Source organism: Hoplias malabaricus, chromosome 6, assembly GCF_029633855.1.
Source record: "Hoplias malabaricus isolate fHopMal1 chromosome 6, fHopMal1.hap1, whole genome shotgun sequence".
In the NCBI taxonomy this organism is placed as follows: Eukaryota; Metazoa; Chordata; class Actinopteri; order Characiformes; family Erythrinidae; genus Hoplias; species Hoplias malabaricus.
In genome coordinates, this window is record NC_089805.1 from 3,605,132 (window position 1) to 3,631,169 (window position 26,038).

A 26,038-nucleotide genomic window follows, 5' to 3' on the forward strand; every position below is an offset into this window, starting at 1 on the left:
AAAAGTGTCCGTAGGTGTGATTGAATGTGTGTGTGTCTGTGTTGCCCTGTGAAGGACTGGTGCCCCCCTCCAGGGTGTATTCCCGCCTTGCGCCCAATGATTCCAGGTAGGCTCTGGACCCACCGCGACCCTGAATTGGATAAGGGTTACAGATCATGAATGAATCAATGAATGTTACTAAAAAGGGCATTCAGTGTATTCATTACACTTGTATGTTACAATTTGTAGTTATTTTAGGTTTATGCATGCAAGCTCCAGTCCAGTGGTGGAGCTGTTTCACTAAACACACTTAAACCCTCTGTTATGTACCTGAAGAACTATTATAAAGAAAACAGGCTTTGTGGTTTGGGCTGTGGAAGTGTAAATCCTGGAGTATAAGGAATAATAAAAATCAATCGGGTTCCTTGCACTGTAGTATTCTGACCCTTAACCCGGTCTCACATCTACTCGTGAGATAGTCACATAAATAAGAGACTGCAGTTCGTGACATAGTCGCATATTTTTGACATTTTATGCGACAATATCACAATTATACATTTATTATCACATAATTATACAATTATCACATTTATATATAAATACCGTGACCCTGAAATGGAAAAGCGAAACAGAAGGTGTGTGTGTGTATATATAGGTACACAACTGTGTTACAGAAACATTTTGAACAGATGACAGTGTTGTTTGAATACTATCATTATATATATTTCAAGTATTGTACATGTATTCAAATGAATACTTTACCTATTAATTAGTTATTATATTATTAATAATATAGATAGTTGTAATCATTTATTTGAAAAGTCTGTTTGAATATGTTGTGATGATACAATGCAATAAACTCTACCTATTATTTATTGGTCAGTTTAAGCCTGTGAAAGTTCTTATATGGTCTTGCAACTGTGGTCTTACTCACATACTCAGTCACACTCACACACACACACACACACACACACGCACACACACACAAAAGCCCCCTCACACACCTCATTTTGTGGCTGCCGACTTGTTTCGTGTCAGCGAGAAAGTCGCATTCTCGCTTCCGTTGCTGCAATGACTGACCTTTACAGGAACATAGCACCCTCTACAAACACACACACACACACACAGGCGCAAACACACACACACCCACACACACACACACACACACACACACACACACACACACACATACACACACACAAAGCACTGAAAGCAGCACTTGTGGCATGAAAACATGAGTTTTGTGTTAGAGTGCATGTTGTGAAATGTTCCTCACCTTTAAGCACTTTATATAAACACTTCTACACACAGCCCCCACAAACCCCTTTTACAAACACAGAGCCACAGAGCACTTTTATATAGCACAGTCAAATGACCCTTTGCCCTGAACAAATATGTACAAGTGTTTTGTGAACACACACACACACATACACACACACACACACACACACATATGTATGTATATCTCTGAGGTGTCTGAGTGATGGCAGAATGATAAATAGTATATATATATATAACTAACTCAAAAGTAATTTCAAAAGTGAGTGTGTGTCATTCTGTACCTAAACCTGTGTGTGTATGCAAGTATGTGTGTGTGCATGTGTGTGTGTGTGTGCATGTGTGTGTGTGTGTGTGTATGTTTGTCTGAAACAGGATGTGGTCCTCATCAATCTTTTTTTTTCATTCTATGTTTATGTATTGCTCTATTGTAAGGTTAGCATTGGTCCCAGCGGCTAACAGGAAAACACACACACACACACACACAGGCACACACACACACACACACACAAACCCCAGAATTAACCCTCTCAACATACGCTTAGTACTAAGTCCAACAACACACACGCAGTGTTAACCACAGCATGCAAACACATTACACTTTTTTATGTAAACTGTTATATTTAGTATACAACAAAATTTGGTACGCTCGTATACTCCAGATTATGAGTGAGTTCAGGTCGAAATAACTTCACTTTTTATTTACTAGACAAATACAGTAATACAAATTAATATAAAAAGTTAATCGTAAGAATGTGTTTTTAAGTCTTTAGTGACAAAAAAAACATGTTCTAAGAAACATATAAATAAAATATCAATGACTTTGAGCATGAGTCTATTTAACGAATGCTGTTAATGTAATAATTCCTTGAATTAGTCTGAAGAGTCTTGTTTTTTTTCCCCTACATTTAACTGGTTTTCTTCCCCCAAAGAAGTTTAAATAAAATTTTTCTAACACAATTTTAATGACACCTAAGAGTCTCTGATACGTGATAAAACTAAACACAGCAATCAACTGCAATCAAAAGCTTTTTTTTTCTAACTCAAACTGACATATGGCTAGATAAAGACAGTGGCTTGTATCTAGATGGGACTCAGATGACCAGAGTACCTGAACTAAGTATGTTTTGCTATGGCCATTACTTCAATGGGAGACCTAAAATAAAGCTCTGTGCCTGTGGTCGGTGTGGAACCCACATCTCGAGTGCAGTGATGGGGACACTGTTGAAAAATGGCCTCGTCCTTTTGATGAGACCAAAAACCTACATCCTGACTCTCTGAGGCCATAAAAGCTCACTGGTCATTTCACTGGTCATGTCCTGCTAAATCTAACACTACGGCCACTGTGGCTTAACCACCCATCTTTAAATAAACAGGCTCAATCTTTCTAGTCTCCTCTCTACCAAACAGCTGTAGTGTGGTGGGATACAGATTGGCTTCCGTGGATGATGCTGATTGGTGGTTGAGGCAATTCCCTAATATACCAACAAATGCGAAGTGCTTTTTGACATGTATTTAGGATCACCGGTGTCCTTCAGAGTGGGAAACAACTGTTTATTCTGTGTTTGGTGAACACGCTTTCATTCTTGATGCCTCAGTAACAGTCATCTGCCCTTAAACCTGCTGAATTCATACAGCTCTATAATAACACACTACCTGCACTGCCAATATTCATCAGAATTTTTAAATGGCAAATCTTAGCCATGTGGTTTTGTGCAGATTTGTAAGCACACTATCTGAACACTCATTGAGCAGCCAATATCAGTAGATAAATCTTAGAGGTTAGAAGATGCACAGCTGTCTTTCAGTGTAATAGAAAAAAAAAGATGAAGGAATGGATAGAAGATGAAAGGGAGGAGCAAAGAAACACACACACACACACACACAGAGAGAGAGAGAGAGAGAGAGAGAGAGAGAGAGAGAGAGAGAGAGAGAGAAGAGAAAGAGAGCAGGAGAGGAAGAGAGTGATAAAAACAAACTAAGAGAGAGAACAAAATAGAGGAAGAGAAATACAGAGACAGACAGAAAGGAAGAGAGAGAGATTAACAGAGAGAGAGAGAGAGAGAGAGAGAGAGAGAGAGAGAGAGAGAGAAATGATAGAGTGACCAGAAGGCAAAAAGGAGGGGCTATGAACAGAGAGAGAGAGACAGGAGGGGAGGACAAGAGAGAGAGAAACTGTGAGAGAGAGATACCGAAAGACACAAACAGAGAGAGAGAGAGAGAGAGAGAGAGAGAGAGAGAGAACAAGAGAGTAAGAGAGAGAGAGAGAGAGAGAGAGAGAGAGAGAGAGAGAGAGAGAGAGAGAGAGAGAGAGAGAGAGAGAGAGAGAGAGAGAGAGAGAGATAAGAGGTTAGTAAATGTGTGAAAAGGTCACATGGATGAATATATTAACTCCTGTCCTGGCTAACTGATGCATCTTTCTCTGCAGCTGAGAGCGACAGGTGAGTACTTCACACATGCAGACACACACACACACACACAGACTCTTAGGGTTCAGGTTCAGATTGATGTCATGCATTTGGCCTTATTCATCGGTGTCTGTACAGATGATGATTGCGACACTGAGATCAACCACAGCTGCAGTGGTCTTGAATGTTATTATGCACCAGCGTGGGGGATCACAGTAATGTTCCACTTCTAGAAGTGATAAAATACACATAACACATTTTCAGGGGAGCAATCAAATAGACCTTGCACCAGATGACTATGTATTTGTGGCTTTATTGATATCTTCGCTGGAACCTCAGATGCTCAGATGTGGTGTTTCCACATGAAAACTGCAGGCTGTTGTTTTTGGGGTTAGATGTCTTGGGTGAGTGGAGATCAGCAAACCTTCAGTTCTGATGAAAAGTGGGATGTTCATACCAGGCTCAGTGGGCATCTGAAAAAAAAAATATTAAAAGCAACCATTAAAATGTTCTTATTCTCTGTGATGTTGCCCTTAATACTGGTATGTGTAGTTTTAAACGGGTTTAGTGTGGCATGATGATTACTCCATTGGGGTCCCTATTAAATCCCCTTATGTTGCCAGGCTTGGTGGCTTTATATGTTCAAAGTAAATCTTCCTAATAATCTTGAATTCATAAAACTCTGTAAATGCTATCATAAGCATATCATAACCTATCCTTTCATGGGTTAGTAATATTGCCTTTAGATCATTAGATAGGTCACTGTATACAAAAGTATGGTCATCAGCTTCTTTAAATATATTTTAATATTAAAGTATTCCAGCATATTTTGAACCCTGACTTTATCATATATCATATCCTCTCCGTTTATAAAGTGTTGACATACAATTATAACTAATTAAAAGCAACCGTGGAGGCGTAGACAATGCCATGTTTTATTAAGAATTGTGTACACCACATAACCGCTTATAAAATGCAGTTATGAAGCAATGTAAATACAGGGTTCATTAGAGGACTTCCAGTCTTGGGTGCTTTATGAGATGAAAGCAAGTTACCATTTACTATAACACTCTCTTAGTTTTGAATTCCACTCAAAGCACAACTGCCACATACTCCCCACCTACACACTCAGACTGTAAATGCAGTTATGAAATAGCAAAATGCTACTTTAAAGCACTGACATGAGAAGTACAAGCTGGAAACCAAAACAGTCATTCTGTGACTGCAGTCCTGCCATTAAAGATAGAACAAATGTGTGTGTGTGGTGAGATCAACTTGGCTGACTTATTCACAGAGTTAAATGGTTAGAGTTCAGTCGCTTCTGCAGCTCTTTATTCTATGTTTATTTTTTATTGTGTATCACAGTGGTTCTCGGCTAAGCTCATCTTGGGAACCATATTTTCCTATTGTCGTTATGTTGCGACCCACTTTTACAAGTGTTACAAGAGTTCAAACCAAGCTAGCATTTCATTTTCATGTCTATTGCACATCTTTATTGCAGTGAAAGTATGACATCAAATAGTTACTAAGATGGCATGCGGATGTAGGCCACTTCTGGTAATGCTGCAACACCTGATGGCCTACTGGCAAGTGAACCAAAAGTACCTATGCCACAACATAGATCTGGCTCGGTTCTGGCGATGACAAGGATGTGCTGGCTGTAGGAGCCTTTATTTGAACCAAAAGTGGGTCAGAAGATGACTTATGGTGACATGGGGCACAGATTTGTTGTATATGTGCCCCTTTGAAGCAAGCAGATGGGGCCTACTCAAGTGCCATCATAACATATTGAGCAAGTGGCCCATAACCACCCTATATTCCCCCACTTATAAATTTACCACAAATGAGGGAGCTATCCTCGAACAGGTTGCATTATTTAAATATCAACGGATTTGGTTAGACAGCGCTGTCTTTCTCTACACAATATCAATAAACTGCAAACTAATATAGAAGAACCACTTCTGGTTCCATGAAGAACCATTTTTGCTGATACACTTCAATAAGTAAACAACCTTAAGATGGAGTGATGTTTTTTTAATTCTTCACTCACACAAGAAAGATGTTTGTTCATGAAACCAGTGGTGGCTCCATATATATTAAGAACAGTCATTTTAACCAGAGTGATATATATATATGTCGCTACAAATAACTGTTCTTCTCAGTTTGGTTACGATGATGCAGTTTACAGAGTAACAGGTGCAAAAGGTGTGATTCAGGGGATGCACTTTATTTGTCTGCTTTCTGTTTCGCAAACAAATGCCTTATTTTGAACCCATCCTTGATCTTTTACCCCTCTGGTAAATAAGCTCTCTTTAAACACCTGTGTAATATACACTGGAATATGCCCCTTAGACAGACCCCACCGTACTACAAACCCTAATACAGCCAGTATCTGCTAACCATAGCTTAATTGCGCTTGGCTCCTCTTGATTTCAGTCTGCCGCTGCAGATTTCAGCTGGTACACACTTTAAAAAACGTTATATTTGCAGTTTATTGCAATCTCCAGTTTAAAGAATCACATAAGGGATGGTTGTACTGATACATGTACTTGTTCATCCAGTAACTCACACCACTGTTGATATTTGGTGTTTTCCAGTTTATGCTGTATGTTTTATGTACTATTCTTCCTACTTTTTATATGTCTCTTTCCCTCAAGTGGTACCTGCTGTTTCCTAAACTGCAAATTTTAAACACAAACCTGTTAAATTAAAGGTTAAATAAATAGTAATAATACTGATAAAAAGCATCTGGGATGTGGGACAGATAGAAAGAGCCTTTAAATAGCTTTGGATCACACTAACTCACAATCCATTTAGAATGAGTTCATGCCCCAGTTGTGGGTCACGCACATGAAGCTACTAGGTCACTGTCTGTGAGGAGTTTGGTGTGTTTTACCTGTCTGTTTCCTGCGGGTGTTCTGGCTTCCTAATATATGGTGGTAGGTGGATAGTCATAGATTTGCCCACAGGTGTGAGTGTATGACTGACAGATGTCTTGCTATGTCTCATGCTATGTCTTGAACAAAGTGATTCCGGGTAAGCTGTGGGCGCATTGCGACCCTGATTAGGATGAAGTGATTACGGAAATAAAAATATGAATGAACGAATAATGATGAGCGAATCGATAGTGAATGTGTATTATAATGTGAAGAAGAATGATTATATACTGCTACAAATATGCACTCATTCTTATGCGAGTATTTGGGAAATCCAGAGGTATAGAATTCACTAATATTTACAAGTATATGTAGAAATATGTAAAATAAAAGCAATATAAAGCCGTTCACTATAGAGGATGTGTTGACTATATATATTTAACAAATCAACAAAGGCATGGTTAAACTTTTTCACAGGACATCATATAATTTCCTATATGCTTCATTTCCAAAAGAGTTGGGATATTGCAGAATTTAAATAAAAACAGAATGCAATGTTATGCAATATATTTAAACCCTCTATTAATATTACAAATACAATATTTCAAATGTTGAAACTGAGAAAAAAAAATATATATAGAATATAATTGATTTTATTTATTTTTAAAATGTTGACCATATTTTATTTAAAACAGCAATACATTCCAAGAGTTGGGACACAAACCAAAGACTTCTAAAGGTGAGTAATGCCACAAAAACTAAATTAGGTTGATTGGCGTAAAGTCCGTGACATGAAAAAAGCATCTTAGAAAGGTTAAGATGTTTGAAAATAAAGATGGGGTGTTTACAACTCTAAAACTGCAAGGGTAGTAAAGAATTTTGGGATTTCATCATCCACTGTAAATAATACAACAAAAAGATACAAGGAATCCATAGAAAACTATGAAGGACGATGCCCAAAACCCATTACGGTCGGCTGTGATCTTCAGCCACTCGTTGTCTGGGACCACAGTTTGTCGCTGCATACACAAATGCAAAAGAAGCCTGAAAAATGCAGTGAAGAAACCATATATAAATACGATCCAGAACCACAACCATTTTTTCTTAATCTCATTTTAGATGGACTGAGGCGAAGTGGAAAAGTCAAGGTCAGATGAATCAAACTTTGAAATTCTGTTGAAATCATGGATGCCGTGTCCTGCAGGCTAAAGATGAGAGGGACCATCCAGCTTATCATTAGTGCACAATTCAAAATATGCATCCATGAGCTTACAAGGCATTAGCGCTCAGGGATGGGTGACATTCATCCATCTGAAGGCAGTGAGTGTTAAACTAGTCCAGACATTCCACTCATTGAAAACATCATGAAACTAAAAACCACCATAATGAAGGTTGGTGAATCAATTCGTCTACAACAAGTGTTGTTTAATGTAAAAGTGACAAAAATGCAGTGGTAAACATGCTCCTGTCCCAGTTTTTTGGCTTGTGTTGCTGGCATAAAAATAAATATTTTACATAAACTTTCTCATTTTAAAATATGTAAAATTTTGTCATTTCGAATTTAAATATTGGGTTTAAATGATTTGCCCATCATCACTCATTGATCATTGCACCCCCGCCACCCCCCACCTCGCACCACTATGCCTTCAGCATCATGCTTGTATCAACCCACCCTCACCCTCCACCCCCACCATTAGATAGTGCAGCAATGGAACCATACACATAGATGAGAATGATAATGTCTTTAATTTAGTGTTGACAGTGTTGTCTTTGAAGACTGTACTGAAACCGAGGTTAAAGGAGCTGACAGCTGTTTATATACATGTGTATGTTTGTATCTATGTGTGTGCACGCAGGTGGAAAGTTTGTGACATTTTGTGCATTCAGTGGAACCTGTCTCATACTTGACTGATGTTCAAACAAGCCACAACTGGCCTATAAATGTGACACATTGCGCAAAAAAGGACCTAAACACACACTGAATCATGGGTACAAAAAGGCCAAAAGATTTTGGGCATCTGCTCATCCAACATTTCTGTGGAAATGCTTGGTGTTTTGAGGAGTTTATCCACTTCATGCTGCAGTACCAGCTTCTACACTTTGGATCATTTCAGTGAGAATTAAATAATATTCAATAAGTGAGAAGCTGTGCTAATATTTGGCGACAAGGTCTGGGTTAGAAACACAATTCCAACTACAGAGTCCATCGGCTGTTGGCTTATTTCCCCTCTTCCCCTCTATTCCATTCTAGGCATCATTTGTGAATACCAGGGACATATGCTGCTGCTCCAGAGAAACTCATTATATTCTATGCTGCGAAGATTTTGTATTAATACCAATGGGTATTTAGTAACCTTTGGACATTATAGTGTGGGAATATTCATAGTCTAATTTATAGTTTTGTTCGTATAGGATTTTCATTTTTGTTCGTTTTTTATAAATGTGGGGAAATGTTGTAGATCTCAATCCTGACCTCAGAAACCAGCTTTGACCTATTTATTTTATTTCAGTAGAAGCTGCAATTTTTTTCTTTTTGGAGAGCACAGTTATGTAACCATAAGCACAAAATCTGCAGTATCCTCTAAATCCTTTAATAACCTCAACAGAAACTGCACTGTTTAGTATAGTATAGTGGGTAAAAAACCACTGCCCTCAGCATAGCAGACTATGGTTCTCTTCTCACTGCTACAACACTAAAAATTTATGCTTTGTGCCAATTTGTGATTTCGGTCTTTTGTAAAAGAAGAAGCGATATTCGATTGACCACCAAAATGAGCAGCACACAATTAATCAAAGACTTTGCGTATTCCCAATTCCCAAATGCTACATGTCTTAGTGGTACAGAGGTAAAGAGTCCCATAACTCAGATGTGTTTTCAAATGTGCTGCTGGCATAAAATTCTAAATGGACACGAAAACGATAGTAATTCACAACTTTTTAAAATGTGTTTTTTGTACTGTTTTCAGTTAAATATAGGTTACAAATGTTTATACATCATTGAGTTCAGAGCTGAACCAAAATGGGGTTGGAAATGGGGTTGACAGTTTTCGCATGTGCATTATCAACAATGTATATGATGGAAAAAGAATTTGAATCATCTGTAATGAGATTTGGGATGAAGCCCTCTAACTCCACTTGAATCCATCTGAAGTGTGTCTGCATGAGGAGATTAAAATGGCATGTGAAAAAAAAATAAGCAGCAAACCAAAAGCATGACAGAAATGTTGCGGATTTTGTGCCTGTGGCTGATGTACATGTCCAAACTGACCGCTGGCCATCAGTGTTTTTTTCTGCTTTGCACTGAAAATAAGGGTGTGTTTGCAGTTTCCAAATATAGGTCTCCAGCATCTGTGTGTTTGCATGCATGTGCGTGTGTGAGAGAGACTGAAAGAGAGAGATAATCACACTTTGAGCCACAGGTAAAAACAGAACTATTTGTGGTTTCCCTCTTTCCCTCTTGTATCTCCATAGCAACATTTAGTGACTGCCCTTCTTACCCCTTTTTACACCACTCTTCATAATGTAGGAGTATGTCTGTGTATTTATGGGGCACTATTACTTTAAGAAAAGTAATAAACATGTACTTATGTGTCTCTGTGTAGCAGCAGTGATGCAGCGTGTTTGCCTAATTTCTCTACTCGTCCTGTCTGGAGCAACTCATGCAATCTCAGGTAAGTGACGTGAAGTCTGATTCATCCTTTCAGAATGAATACATTCTTTCACACTGTCCATTTCAGTGAAATGAATGACACATTCAGTTTGTCAGTTAAAGCAGCGGTTATCTGTTATTGCCCATAACCTTTCCCATATTCTTTTGCCCCTTGCAGCAAACAGGCAGAACAGAATTAGATGCCATAGCTTGTATTTTTTTTTAAGATTACAATACTGGTTCTGGATTCTAGCAGGTCTGTCGTGTGTTTATGACACGGCCAACATCTCATGTGAATGGTATGAAGCAAAACTGCACACTGGGCAAGTCTGTCGTCTACAGGCAACCAGAGACACATACAAAGGAATTCAGTGAGTCATATATTTAATGTGTATGTGTGTGTGTGTGTGTGTGTTTGTTTGTTTGTTTGTTTGTCTCTGTGCAACATGAATGAGAAGGAGAAGGAAAAAATAATAATTTTCAAGTAGTAACCAGGCGGCACGGTGGCGCAGCAGGTAGTGTCGCAGTCACACAGCTCCAGGAGCCTGGAGGTTGTGGGTTCGATTCCAGCTCCGGGTGACTGTCTGTGAGGAGTTGGTGTGTTCTCCCCGTGTCCGCGTGGGTTTCCTCCGGGTGCTCCGGTTTCCTCCCACAGTCCAAAAACACACGTTGCAGGTGGATTGGCGACTCGAAAGTGTCCGTAGGTGTGAATGTGTGTGTGTCTGTGTTGCCCTGTGAAGGACTGGCGTCCCCTCCAGGGTGTATTCCCGCCTTGCGCCCGATGATTCCAGGTAGGCTCTGGACCCCCCGCGACCCTAAATTGGATAAGCGGTTACAGATAATGGATGGATGGAAGTAGTAACCAAGTAGTTTTGGAGCATTCCTATTGGTCCATTCATTGTGAAAACTTTGAAATCACACCCTTTTTAAACAGCTGCTGTGTTCAGATGATGTAGAAAATTAAAGTTGGACGAAAACGGAGATGCATGTATTTCTCTGGACAGCTACTTTTTATAACTATAGACAAAACATTAAAACCACTAATAGGTGAACTGGATAACACTGATTAACTCATTGCAGTGACACCTGTGGGTTAAGTTATATAAGAAGAGAAAAGTCAGTTCACGTAAATGATGTTCATTCATTCATTATCTGTAAGCGCTTATCCAGTTCTGGGTCACAGTGGGTCCAGAGCCTACCTGGAATCATTGGGCGCAAGGCGGGCCCCCTTGAGGGGGCGCACAGGGCTACACAGACACACACATTCACTCACACACGGACACTTTTGAGTCGCCAATCCACCTACCAACATGTGTTTTTGGACTGTGGGAGGAAACCGGAGCACCCGGAGGAAACCCACGCTGACACAGGGAGAACACACCACACTCCTCACAGACATTCACTCAGAGGAAACCCACGCAGACACAGGGAGAACACACCACACTCCTCACAGACAGTCACCCGGAGGAAACCCACGCAGACACAGGGAGAACACACCAACTCCTCACAGACATTCACTCGGAGGAAACCCACGCAGACACAGGGAGAACACACCACACTCCTCACAGACAGTCACCCGGAGCGGGAATCGAACCCACACTCCTCCAGGCTGTGTGACTGTGACACTACCTGCTGCACCACCGTGCCACCCACGTAAATGATGTGTGAACAATTAATTATTGTGATTTTGACAAGAGCCAAATTATGATGATTATAAAAGCAGGCGAGGGTATCACCAAAACAAAAGGTCTTCTGGGTTGTTGCTAGTATTCCATTGTTAGTATCTAAAAGATGTTTTGCCAGGGAAGACAGCCTGGTCAAAATTACTGACTGTGATAGAAAGTTGTCAGAACACACAATTCACTGCAGACCATTCAAAGTGACCACACTGACCATAATCTAGTGACAAATGTTGTGTGAGAATCATAACTGGACCATGAAGCAGATTGAAGGTGGTATGGTCTGATATCACTTTCCTGGGGAAGTTTACAGTCACATAAATGAAGATTTGTCTCTTTTTTAAGATTCAAAGCTTTTATAATGGATATTTAGAAAGACTGGCACACCCTCCAGGATGTAATCCTGCCTTGCACCCAATGATTCCAGGTAGGCTCTGGACCCACCATGACCCTGAACTGGATAAGGGTTACAGATAATGAATGAATAAATGAATAATGGATATATAAATATTACCAAAATAAATAATCAATAAATCTGCTCCTTGGATTTATACTGCTATGTCATGCTCCTTAGTCTGTTAGGTTCAAGCCAGTGCAATGGATTTGACACCCCGTATGAACCCAGTTAGCTACTTCACTGAGGAAGACATCAACCTGCCAATCCTCCCCATTGCAACTGAAATTTTAGCAACATCCTTTCTTCCACTTTTGAAGGTCAGGAATGCAAGGTCAGGCAGCAGCAGTGTGAATGGCTTTCCATGTATTCGACAACAACCAGTGTTTCATGCTGTAACAGGGTCACCCACTACTCTCTCAGCCCACATATGGACCTTGGACAACACTGCCCCAATACCTCTATCACTGTTATCTCTGTCTACAATGAACTAATTGCCCATGTGGGGAAACCCCAGCATAGTAGTCTCTCACAGCTGACAGTGCAGAGTTTGGAAGGTGTGATCGGTCTTCTGTGTCCGCACGTGCACAGAGGGTGGGTGTAAGAAAGCTCAGCAGAGCATTTAACAAACTGTAATATCAGTTGACAGCTATCACTGTCTTTACCTTCTCTGGGGCTGCACCATTGCAGGAACTGCACACTTTGTGCGTGAGATTTACGACTTCTGCTGCAGAATGACATACAATAATGTGCCGTAGCTCCCTCAGAGGCAGCAGTCAAAACGTACTATGAAACCAACTAACTGAGACTTCTTTCACATATTGTGAAATAGTAGCAATAAGGAAAATTATATTGCACAATTTCTTTGGCCAGAGACATCCGTTTTAACCAATCACACTCATCCCACCTGTTGGCTGGTAACCAATTATGTTCCTTCTGCCTCAAAAGGCACCACTGCCTCCAGCGTTCATTCATCAACAGCTCGAAAATGGTTCAAGCAAAACATAATCTGAATAAAATGACTTTGAGTTGTCAGAGGCCAGTTTTAGGCATTAACCATGTGTTCTCTTTAGCTTCTGGTTGTAGCATGACTTTCCAGTAGATGTTGCAAATGTCCAATGAGCTAAACCAAAGCTGCATTCATTCATTCATTCATTCATTATCAGTAACCGCTTACCCAGTTCAGGGTCGCGGTGGGTCCAGAGCCTAACCAAAGCTGCATTTCAGTTCCAGTTTGCACTGGCCCTCCCTCCACACTCACATTACAAGGGAGGAGGTGGTAAGGAGGAGCCGTTTGTTCAGCTGGAACACACTCGCCTCTGAAATAAACACAAACACTTCAGTAATGGAACAGCCCTTAAGGTGGCTTTATGGATTCCCCAGAGTCAAATCAAAACTAGAATTGAAAGGCAGGGTTGGATGAGTCCATTAGCCACAACCCATCCCCATTTTAAACGATCTTAACATGAATAAGTAGTAGTTCTTCAGCAGTAGTTAACATGCACATGAAGTTCAAGTGTATGAAATTTGAAAAGGCTGTAAACAAATTTAGAAAACAGTAACCACTGTAGCAGAAAAAAAGCTAACAAATTAATGTGTCTTGCGGAATAATATTTATAAGCAACTTACAGTCATATTAGTGTTTCAGGGCAGATAAGACCTGACGTCATGGCAAAGCCTCCTTAGACTGTTCCAAGAGTCTTCATAGGACAGTCCTGCCTCGGCTGCAGCCTAGGCTTTGGAACGCAGCTAGTGTGTCACACTGCTTCACATGGATTGTCTTTCACTCTTCTTTCTGTATATTAAACCCTAAGTGTAGTGAGTTTCTTAGACTTAACTTTGTCACCAGTGATCATCCAGGGATTGTTGTTTGGGTTTGGACCTGATCTGACCATTTTAATATCCCAGTGTTCACAGCTTCAAGGAAGTTCTTTACCTGTCTTGCAGTGTGACACGTGACGTTGCATAAAAATTGCTGTCCGATTGGGAGATATTTGCAAAGAAAGAACATGTTTTTTCCAATTAGCATTAAGCTTGTCATGCAGCTGTGTAAGAGGCCCAACTTCGGCTGGAGATGATTCCTCCTCCAAACCCAACACACTTGTTTAGTTCAAATTTTCACACTTTCAAGTGCTTTTACAGGGGCCAAACCTCCTTATACCAGTTTTGGAAGGTGCCAACCACAGGGAAACACCTAAAACACTTGCTGTTTTGGAGATGCTCAAAACAAAACACTCTAATCATCACAATGTGACGCCCAGATTTTCACGGTTGCCCATCTTTACTGCTTCAATATATCTACAGTCACTAGCCCAGCAAGTGCTTAAAGCTTTAACATAGGAAAGAGAGGAGAAAATGTTCTGAGCTGAGATGTTACACAGATGTTTCTGTCCATCCTTCCACTGAGACAAGACAACTTAACGTAATGGGAAGCTGTTATTGAGAAAAAGAAATGTCCTTAACTTCTTTTTTTGACTGGGGCTTAAATAAATGAATACTCCAGCATTTTCATAGTAATATCGGATATGGTGTGTGTGTGTGTGTGTTTCTCTATAACAGCACTACATCTGTTTGTTTCGTTTGTTTCCTTGGTGACATGTGCTTTTATTATGTCTATTTCACGTGTGTACGTTTTGCAGGAATAAGAAGTGTGTTCTGGAACCATTACAAAATCAGGGTACAAGAGGCTGTTTGGTTTCTTTTGAAGTTTGGGTGAGCACAAACATGCATTTGCTGACTTCCCTTTCCTTTTCCTTTTTTCTGTGCTGTAAAGAAAAATATATGTATTTTTAATTTATTCGTAATTTATTATATCTTCAAATATAAAGGAATTAATAATAATAATAATAATAATAATAATATTAATAAAGAAGAAGAATTATAATAAATAAAACATGAAGCAGCAACAAGAAGGTGCTATTGACTATTTTGGAAATGTTGATAACACAATAAATGGGATTTAAACATGTAGCATTCAATGTTATGCAAAAGGTCTATTAGCTGAATACATCAACATCAGTTCCTGACCTCATTAACCCATAAAAGCCCATGGTGACATATGTGTCACAAACATGTCATAAGGTCTGAAAAAGTCCCTATACAGCTTTTTCCTTCAGATTAAATCAAGATGACCCTAAGTGACGTTTGCTGAACATCTGGGGTGTAGTTAAATCACAGTTTGTGAATGAGTGCATGTGTGACGTTTTTTACAGTATGAGATATGTTTATTTTAAAAGTATTTTTCCTGTAAAAACTTTAAAAGGTGTGTTCCAACACTGTTAACAATTAAAAAAAAATAAATAAAAAAAATATATATATATATATGTGTGTGTGTGTGTGTGTGTGTGTGTATGTATAGTCTTTTAAGATATATCACCTACTCCCGTTTTAAATGATATGTTACATACAATATGTATGTTTCCCCCATTTAACTTCGACCGATATTGCAGGGAACAAACTCCCACTAAAAGTTGCTCACTTCCAGAATTTCAAACACTAAATTTACCTAAATGCTGTTATTGAAAATGCTATGTTATGATTTTTTATAGCAAGTGTTTAAAGTTGGCCAATACACATGTTCTGAGTCCAATTCTCTTGCTCTCTTCCAGCCATTCAGCACTGTAGAAAAGTTAAAATTGGAGGTGATCTGTAACAGCACTGTGGTATACCATTCAGATCAATTTGTGCCTGGCCAACACAGTGAGCTTTCTCTTTGTTATTCTGTCAATCAACTGATTTATTTCACTTAAACTTTGAATTGCTTTCTTAGATGAAACCATGAACCACTGTACAACTTACTATTAATATGTAAACTAAATTATAAGTTATAGTTAACATATACTGACTGTAATATGCTATTTTGAACACTCTTTTAATACATTTTAGTAATACATATATGCTTAGTGTATTATAAGTCATATACATCTACTTTACAAGTATTATCGTTTGTAATACTATATCTGGTCAAATATTGTTTAACTGTTTAATTTTTTTAGTGACTATTTAGGTCTGTTCATTTTATTTAGTGACATTTATTTTAGTTTATATGTTATTAGTAATTTAAGCACACCTTTAATGTGTTTTTAGAGTCCAGTCAGGCAGCTCAGGGAAGTATAGTTAAGTTGTATTAGAAGCATGGCGAAAATAACATGACTACTATACTCAGTATATTCAATAGTGTAAATTCAATTCGTAATGTAATTTAAATGACATATCAGTAGGGATTTAGTAGAATCCTCCCTTTTTCTCCCACATGCACATGGACCTTCATGGCTATACACAATATTAAACCTGTATACGTGGCCAACGAGGAGAATAATTACTAGCAGGCCTAATGAAGTGGTACATCAGTTTATTTGGATTTACAGCAGTTTTCAGATGCAGAATGTAAAAATAATGGAGATTAATACTTGCATCTGTTGATCTCATTGACAGTTAAACTGCGTCCGTTGGACAGGCCTAGTGTGAACAGAGGAAACATCAGCTGGAACAGAGTAATTAAGGCTAATATGGAGTTTGAATATCAGCTACAGTTCAAGACTTTATCCGACAGCTGGGAGGTATGTGTGTGAGAGTGTGTGTGTGTGTGTGTGTGTGTGTGTTATACCTGGTATTCTGTAGCATGGTTCTTATATATATTTTCTTCGTTTTAGCATCTACAGTTGTATGCTCAATTTTAAAGAGTCTGGTTTGTTCTCTTTTTCTCATTTATCTATTTCTTTTGCATTAGACCTGCTAAACATTGTATAAACCTTCAAATGAACTACTTGTTTTATATCAACTTCACTGGCCATATAGGTGTCAACAGTTGTTTTACAATTACAGGCTGTTCTTCAAAGGTCAGCATACAGCAGGTATTATTTTGGTGGGTGGTCACTCTCAGTGTCGGTGATGTATGGTTGTGTTAACCACAGGTTTTTAACACTGTGACCACTCACTGGCCACACCTACCTTGTTGGTCCACCTTGTAGATGCAAAGTCGGAAGCAGCGGCTCATCTGTTGCTGCACAGTTTGTGCTGGTAGTCCCCGAGTTGTCCACCAGTGGTCACTGGATGCAGCAAACAGAATGCTATTCGTCTTCCAGCAGGGACATTGAGAGGGTTAAAACCTCCAACATCCCTGCTGTGTATGAACCACTCACACTTGTGCCACACACATTAACAGGCTTTTATAAGTTAGTGTCACTGTTGCTGGAGAGTGCTGAGAATGATCTTCGAACCAAATAATACCTGGTGGGGTGTGAAACATTGGTAAAAAAGTTTGCAGAGCAACAGGTGGAATGTTTGTGTTTGTGTGTGTTTGTGTAGAACGTTGCAACAGTGAAGACGGAGAACAATTTTGTTGTAAAGAACCGTGATGATTTGACAGTGCAGGGTCAGTATGAGGCTCGGGTCCGAGTAAAGCCCGTAGAGCCCATTGGATCCTTTGAGTTTACTGGACACTGGAGCGAATGGAGCCCCTCTGTCAAGTGGACATCTGACGTTGGCAAAAATAAAAGCTTAGTACAAGACACAGAAAGTATAAAAGAAAAGACACACCTTTTAGGTATGTACTATCTCTCTCACTCTTTCTCTCTGCCCATCTTTTGTCAGTATTTGCTGTTTCTCTCTATCCTTCTCTTTTACTCTCAGTCAGTCTTTCACCCTCAGTTTCTTACAGTCTCTCTCTCTCTCTCTCTCTCTCTCTCTCTCTTTTCTAAAAGTATAATGAGATTTAATATGAGCAAATAAGTCCAGAAATGTTGTCTTCATTTATAACAATGACATCTCCATATATTAATATTTATAATATATATAATATTTAATATTACTGTACTGTACAAACCCCATTTCCAGAAAGGTTAGGGCATTTTGTTATTTGTGTTTATATATATAACTTTCTATAAATATTCATTTTAATTTACACTCGTCCCAATCTTTTTGAAGAGTGTTACAGGCATCAAATTCATAAATTGTTTATGTATTCACAAAATACAGTCGACGTGGGTCAGTGAAAACTTTACACACCTCTTTGTTTGAAACAGGACCAGTGATTGGTGGATTATCCGTCATTATTCTACTTATTTTCATCTTTAGCTGCATATTCTACAGTGACAGCAGGTAGGTCCATGTGTGTGTGTTCATTTATTATTTCAGTTAACACCATGAAACTGCGCTTGTACAAGCATCGTATTTGGAATGTTGTTTCTAACCTGGATTACTGTACAACAGCCCAAGAAGGGATCATAATTATTCAATCTGTAGAGTACAGTAGTACTGCTAAATCCTCCTAGTGATTTTAATATCTATCCGAGGTTCTATTTCTTTGCTTAATTAAGAAAACTGTCCTAGGCCCAGTCTTCCTGGACACAATGCCAAACTACACAGTGACCTATGGTTTAGAACAGTGGTTCGATATCAGAATTCACCTTCGTTTTATGTTGTGTCCAGGCCCACAATAAACTGTGACACACAGAAATAATTAGATAGACATAACTAGTGAGCTTGATCACATGACCAACATCAGCTCAGCTGATGTCTACCTATTTATTTCCATGTGTCACAGTTTATTGTCAGTGTTTTTTGACATTGTGTTCATTATTAATGACTGTTCACTTCCTGTTTAACCATAGCGTTTATTAAACATTATTTTTCATATTAGCATAAATTCTGCATAACCTTCATGGGAGGTTTGGTTGTATAGCATCATTATCATAATAAAAACACTTACCTTCATTTTGATATATTTACAGAAGTTAACGAAATAAGTGTAAAGATTCTGGGGGCAGCCATGTTTAGAGAAGCTGGTATGGAATTGAAATGTCACTGGTTCGATCTCCAGGACTAGTATGAACCTTCTATAATTGGCTATATTGCTAATAATACAATTAGCAATGTATTTTATATCTATTAGTATTTACCCTTGGGCACTAACTGAAAAGGTTCATGGATATTTTCTATAATAATGGAGACACAGTCTGTGAATTGGGTCATTTTATATTCACTACAGTCAGAAATACAGACATTCTACAAATGTTCCCTTTCTATTAATGTGTGTGTTATAGATGCAGCTTGTCAAAAGCAGGATGTGAACACGTTCCAGATCCATCCAAATATTTTCAGCCGCTCCTGTCCGTCCATGGAGGAAACTTTCAGGTAATTAATTACAGCATTGCACAACTGGGTAAAATGAATGTATTCTTTGTTTCTTCCTAGCCATATGATAGGAGCCATTCATCTGTGAAAGTAAGTGTGAGTTATAACAGCTAAAGTTAGCACAGCTGGTTCATTTTATATATATGTATTTCCAGGTGAATTATTGTGGGATGTTTGAGCAGCCATTGATTCAATGTTGGGCGGCACGGTGGTGCTTCAGGTTGTGTCGCAGTCACACAGCTCCAGAGACCTGGAGGTTGTGGGTTCGATTCCCGCTCCAGGTGACTGTCTGTGAGGAGTTGGTGTGTTCTCCCTGTGTCTGCATGGGTTTCCTCTGGGTGACTGTTTGTGAGGAGTTGGTATGTTCTTCCTGTGTCTGCATGGGTTTCCTCCGGGTGACTGTCTGTGAGGAGTTGGTGTGTTCTCCCTGTGTCTGCATGGGTTTCCTCTGGGTGACTGTTTGTGAGGAGTTGGTATGTTCTTCCTGTGTCTGCGTGGGTTTCCTCCGGGTGACTGTCTGTGAGGAGTTGGTGTGTTCTCTCTGTGTCTGTGTGGGTTTCCTCTGGGTGCTCCGGTTTCCTCCCACAGTCCAAATAAAACACACGTTGGTAGGTGGATTGGCGACTCAAAGGTGTCCGTAGGTGTGAATGTGTGTGTGTGTGTTGCCCTGTGAAGGACTGGTGCCCCCTCCAGGGTGTATTCCTGCCTTGCGCCCAATGATTCCAGGGAGGCTCTGGACCCACTGCGACCCTGAACTGGATAAGGGTTACAGATAATGAATGAATGAATGATTCAATGTTAGACTGACGTCTAATCAACGTTGTCTTAAAGATGAAAACGAAAGTTGAAAAGACGTCCAAACACTAACTTATTAAGATAGAATTTGGACATCCACTGATGTTTAAAATAAGTCCTTGATGTTTTTGGACCAGTTTTAAACATTCAGGGACGTTCCTTGTTTACTGGGAAGCTATGAGCCTCATGAATAATTATTCACAATATAATTCTAAATGATTTACTAACGGTTATTCACACCCTGCCACGATTAAAACAAACAGAATGTTACTGTAAACATTGTTTTGAAACCATAGCAGTTTTCTACTGTGCATTTTAACAAAGGCCAAATACATATTGGTGGATTGTTGTGCCTCAAATAGAGTAGATAAATATTAATATATTTACTGGCACCTCAAATGGTTTAACTGTGTAAAGCACCTGGATCACATTGCTAATACTTCCAATCTACTTCCAATACTATCCTATATATCTTCAACTAAAGGACATCAATTTATTTATCTATTTATTTATTTATTTATTTATCCTATATGTGAATATAATGCTTAAAAAATGCAATGTCACTTTTCCACCTTATAACTGAAAGTCCCTGTTTCTTTTCCTTGAACGTGAAAGGTTTGAGGTTTTTTCTTTTTTCTTTCGTTTTCCGTAAGTAGCTCTGTGTAGACACAACTCCGCTTGTGGTTTCTTTACTCCTACCTAGTAACGGATGTATGCACTTACACAAACACACACACACAAACACACGCGTATAAAGACAGGCAAATGTACACTTGTAGTCTACACAAACCCCAGCAATTCTGTGGCATTACTTTTGTTGTGGTAGTTGGGATTTTCAGTACTGAAACCCCCACCCAGTACACACCAACACACACACACACACACACACACACCACAGCATTTCTGAAGCTGTATTTTTGTTGTGGTAATTAGGATGAGATTCATCTCTTTTTTCAGTTCTGAATACACCCACACATACACATTAAAACACACACACACACACACACACACGCACAGGAACAGACACTTAGACACGCATGTGTATACAGGTACATGTTGCAAGTGTTCTGTTAATGTTTTGGAATTTATAACAATTCATTTAAATTTTTTTGCAGAGATTTTAAAGAATTATATTTTACAGAAACTTACTGTAAACAAAAGAGTATTAAGAATGAATATGCACTATTTTTAAAGTTGCAAATCTCATGCACTTGTGAATATCTCTTCACAAATCGATTTGGGACGAAAGATTCCAGCTCCCGTTATTCAATATTCAACTTGGAAACTTACTCTAACTGAAGCTCACAGCAGATCTTTATGTTGGTTTCCACAGAAATGGGTGGGCCCTGAGCACCCTACTCACTCCACCTTCAGCCCCCAGTCTTGTGACTGTGACATCTCACCGGTGGAAGTTTCAGACATAATGGACAACCCTCTTATCAGCGAGATGACACACCTCCAAAGCAAACCCATGTCTTCTCAGCAGTCAAGTGGAGATGACCAGTCATCATCTGGCTTCTCCAACATGGGATACTTCTACAGCGAAACCCAGCCAGGATCCCTGAGCGTGGAAACTTGCTCTGTGTATTTCTCCTACCAACCTGAAGGTGACAGCGGTGGCACTCTTCAATCCACATCTTCCTACGAGCGCCTTAAGGATCAAGGTGAAATTCAAAACAACCTCATGTCTTTATATATATATATATATCATTTATATATCACCAGAATATATTTCACCACATTTCACTGAAAAATATGCATTTTTTCTTGTTTTATCTTAAGGTCAAGAAAGAGGACATCCAATGAGCCCAGACTCTGGTTTTGGCATTGAAGGAGAGGAAAGAGAGGAGGATGAGGAAGAAAGTGACAAAGAAGAGAAAGAACAAGAAGAAATGGTTGAGGAATGCACGGGTGTCAATGTCCAGCATTTGGTCTCTTTCGTACTGTCCTTACCGGCCAGCACGCGAATAAACAACTCCACAGCCACCACCCACGTCCCACTGAGTTTTGCCCAACTGCCGGAGCTATTGCCCTGGTCTGAAGATGCTGAAGTGTCTGGTGTTGGCACCACCACCGACTCTCCAGAGAGTACTGTGGTTAGACCTTCCTCCATGGTCGTGCAGCCGTGCAGCAGTGGCTATTTAACTCTGAAGGAGATGCAGAAATACAGCAATAAGTCCATCTGATTCAGAAATGATGAGTTTTTAATTGGCAAAGACGTCAGTGTTTTGAACTGTGTTTGAAGTGTATGAAGGTATTTTTGGAGCAAAACCACTAAGCACGTGTGATAGTGGACTTTAAGTTGTAGAATAATAGTCACAGGAATATCAGTACAATTCTTTACAGTACTTCTTCATCTTTATTTTCCGGAGAAGGCTATTTGTAGGGGGGCGGCACGGTGGCACAGCAGGTTAATGTGTGCAGTCACACAGCTCCAGGGACCTGGAGGTTGTGGGTTCAAGTCCTGCTTCGGGTGACTGTCTGTGAGGAGTGTGGTGTGTTCTCTCTGTGTCTGCGTGGGTTTCCGCCGGGTGACTGTCTGTAAGGAGTGTGGGGTGTTCTCCCAGTGTCTGGTGTGTTTTCCCTGTGTCCGCGTGGGTTTCCTCCGGGTGACTGTCTATGAGGAGTGTGGTGTGTTCTCCCTGTGTCTGCGTGGGTTTCCTCCGGGTGACTGTCTGTGAGGAGTGTGGTGTGTTCTCCCTGGGTCTGTGTGGGTTTCCTCTGGGTGACTGTCTGTGAGGAGTGTGGTGTGTTCTCCCTGTGTCTTCGTGGGTTTCCTCCGGGTGACTGTCTGTGAGGAGTGCGGTGTGTTCTCCCTGGGTCTGTGTGGGTTTCCTCTGGGTGACTGTCTGTGAGGAGTGTGGTGTGTTCTCCCTGTGTCTTCGTGGGTTTCCTCCGGGTGACTGTCTGTGAGGAGTGTGGTGTGTTCTCCCTGTGTCTGCATGGGTTTCCTCCGGGTGACTGCCTGTGAGGAGTGTGGTGTGTTCTCCCTGTGTCTGTGTGGGTTTCCTCCGGGTTCTCTGGTTTCCTCCCACAGACCTACAGAGGTTGGTAGGCCGATTGGTGACTCAAATGTGTCCATAGGTGTGAATGTGTGAGTGTGTGTGTTGCCCTGTGAAGGACTGGCGCCCCCTCCAGAGTGTATTTCTGCCTTGCGTTCAATGATTCCAGATAGGCTCTGGACCCACCGTGACCGTGAGCTGGATAAGCGGTTACAGATAATGAATGAATGTTTGTAGAAGGCAGACATGCAACATGCACCCAACAACCTCCTTCGATTGCTCAAAAGAGTTAGAGCCAGTGAGATATTTGGTTCAAAAGTTAGCGCTCACAGATTATGTCATTTATCATTTTTTTGGTGACAACTGAAAATTCCACTGTCACAGGGGCTCAGGTGTTCTGCTCCAAATATTTCAGATTTTGCGAATGCTGAAGGACTTTATAAGGCAAGAACTTATCTCCATTTAGCCTTGTTTGAAAAAAACAGTTGATGTTTCCAGTGGATTCAGTACAAGTGCTTTAACATTTCTTGACTCCAATTCAAAGTTAAGAATATTGTTATTGCGCAACAAAGGTTTTTCAAAAAATATGAGGCTTTATCCTGAGGTTACAATTAATAGGATAAATGTTACATTTGTGTGAATATTTTTTGAGCTTTTGTTTTAAGCTTGCTTTTTTTTGGTTTTGGAGTGTTTCCTCTGTGCTAACGTAGCTAAAGATGAATGGAAGTATATTCATTAATTCATTATCTTTTACTGCTCATTGAGTTCAGGGTTGTGATGTGTCTGGAGCTTACCCAGAATCACTGCGCACAAGGCAGACGCACACCCTGGACAGGGCTAATGGAAGCATATAGTCACACATGCTTATGTGATTCTGACAAAGCATGGCATACTAATGTTCATAAAAGACTAAAATACAAAGAACAATTATGACAGAAAAGTATGACCAAAGTGCTGAATTCACCCTCGCGGCTTAGTAGCATTTTGTGATTTGGGATCCCACCAAACCTTGGTATTAGCAATGACTACAGTGCGGACAAGGGTGTGTAGTCAAGCATGATGTAGCTTTGACCAATCAAAACTGACTTTAATATTGTTTTGACAGTGTGTATATTACTGATTCAAAGTATATTTTTATAACAGTTTTTCCTATTATTAACCACATGTGGTGGAATATGTCTGGAAGTGGGTAAGCTGTATATCACTCACTGACATTATATTTTCACCATGATAATGTTATGTTCTTGTCTGTTTTATGCTGCTAATGAAACATATGTAATGACCAGCTTCTGGAAATGCTTTTATTAATATTCCCTTAACATTTATGTAATAGTTTGATAGGTGAGGGATACAAAGTAGATAGTAACCGAAAGTATTATCCAGATTTTAAGAGTGCTGCTTTTGATTAAGAATATACTCTGTAAAATCTCAGGGAAAATGAACTCTTAAGGCTGGACTGAATGAAGTACAGGGCGAGTGATGGTCAAATTAATCATTTCAACAGCATTATGTTAAGGAGCATGCTGCCATTATTGCCTCTACTTTATAGCTTTAAGCAATCAAAAGCATGACAAGAAACAGCTGTAACAAATACTAACTTTTTGTGGTTTTATTTTCTCTTTTTTTTCTTCTTGTTTTTGTGGTTCTAACTCAGCCTCTTCAGTTTACATCAGTGTAGTCAATCCTCCTCACACTGAAGTCATGAATAGTTTTTAGCCTAGGGGGCTCTTTAAGGTACAGTGCAAGTACAGTCATTCATTCATTCATTCATTCATTATCTGTAACCGCTTATCCAGTCCAGGGTCGCGGTGGCAAGTACAGTCTACTGTAGCAATTGCATTTACCTACACTCTAAGTTCAAACATTGTTAAAGTGCACCCTTTGTTAACACGTGAGGTCAGCTGCACTTACGTTTTATATAATGGGGAGCAATCACAGAGCAGAAGGGCCACACACGAGTCTTGCCACAGTGTCCAAAAAGATGACCACACCGTATATGACTATGCATATTCATGTTTGAAACCTTTTCATTTGATTATACGTATTTGATTGTATGCGTACATGTTTTTGTTTTTTCAAAAATAAAAGTGAAATTAAATCAAATTTGCTGGTGCTGTGTGAAGAGAATGTTTGCCACAAGAGCTTGTGGTCAACTGTGTATGTGTGGGTGGGTGTGTATGTGTGGGTGTGTGTGTGTGTGTGACATGTTAATGGGCCAAGGTGTGAGTGTGTTTTTGTGTTTTCCTTCAGTAGTATGTGGTCTGACATTTATAACTACCAAGCAGTTTCCATTCACTGAAACCCTGCACAGTAGAAAGAGACAGAAACAGAGAGCAAATGTCTATTTAAAGAAAGTCTGTTTGGTATCCTTGTCTCAAATGGCCACAGAATAGAACCATATAAACTTTTAAAGTCACACTAAAGTTAAAAATGAAGCAAAATAGCAGTCATCACCTAAAGAAAGAAATCTTAGGGTTTGAATTGTGGCATAGGTCTGGGGGGTCCCCTGCTGGAGGGTTTGACAATATGATGGCTACTAGCAAATATATATACCTTTTTCTTATATATGAATAAATGTATTTATTACACAGTGCTTACAGTGGATGTGGCAAAAGGTAAATCTTAGGCACCTAAAATAATTTAATATATATTTAAACAAATGCTTTCACAGTAAGTGTGGTGCTTGTATAAAATTATATATTCACAGAACCCATATAAAAATATAAAAAATAATAAAAAAACAAATAATAAATAAACTATTTTTTTTCTATAAAGTAGTAGGTGAGAGTGAGTTTGAAGAACAATGTTTTGTTCAGATTCTCCTCGAGTTGCATCAACAGCACA

At 39.5% G+C, this 26,038-nt stretch overlaps 1 protein-coding gene across 1 annotated transcript; it reads left to right on the top strand.

Annotated features, from left to right (window-relative positions):
- Positions 1-8,526: 8,526 nt before the first annotated feature.
- Positions 8,527-22,935, top strand: il2rb (interleukin 2 receptor, beta). Its single transcript, XM_066674109.1, has 11 exons — positions 8,527-8,530; positions 10,144-10,212; positions 10,444-10,561; positions 14,903-14,975; positions 15,872-15,962; positions 16,698-16,822; positions 17,571-17,808; positions 18,287-18,362; positions 19,307-19,397; positions 21,526-21,856; positions 21,975-22,935. Exons 1-11 carry the CDS (start codon positions 8,527-8,529, stop codon positions 22,376-22,378), a joined length of 1,620 nt encoding a protein of 539 aa, XP_066530206.1. The 3' UTR covers positions 22,379-22,935.
- Positions 22,936-26,038: the final 3,103 nt, after the last annotated feature.

Excerpts from the sequence above, each read along its gene's own strand:
- il2rb (XM_066674109.1), top strand. Across the intron at positions 15,963-16,697 it reads ATTTGTGCCTGGCCAACACA|TTAAACTGCGTCCGTTGGAC; the intron begins GTGAGCTTTCTC and ends TCTCATTGACAG. Across the intron at positions 17,809-18,286 it reads AGAAAAGACACACCTTTTAG|GACCAGTGATTGGTGGATTA; the intron begins GTATGTACTATC and ends TGTTTGAAACAG.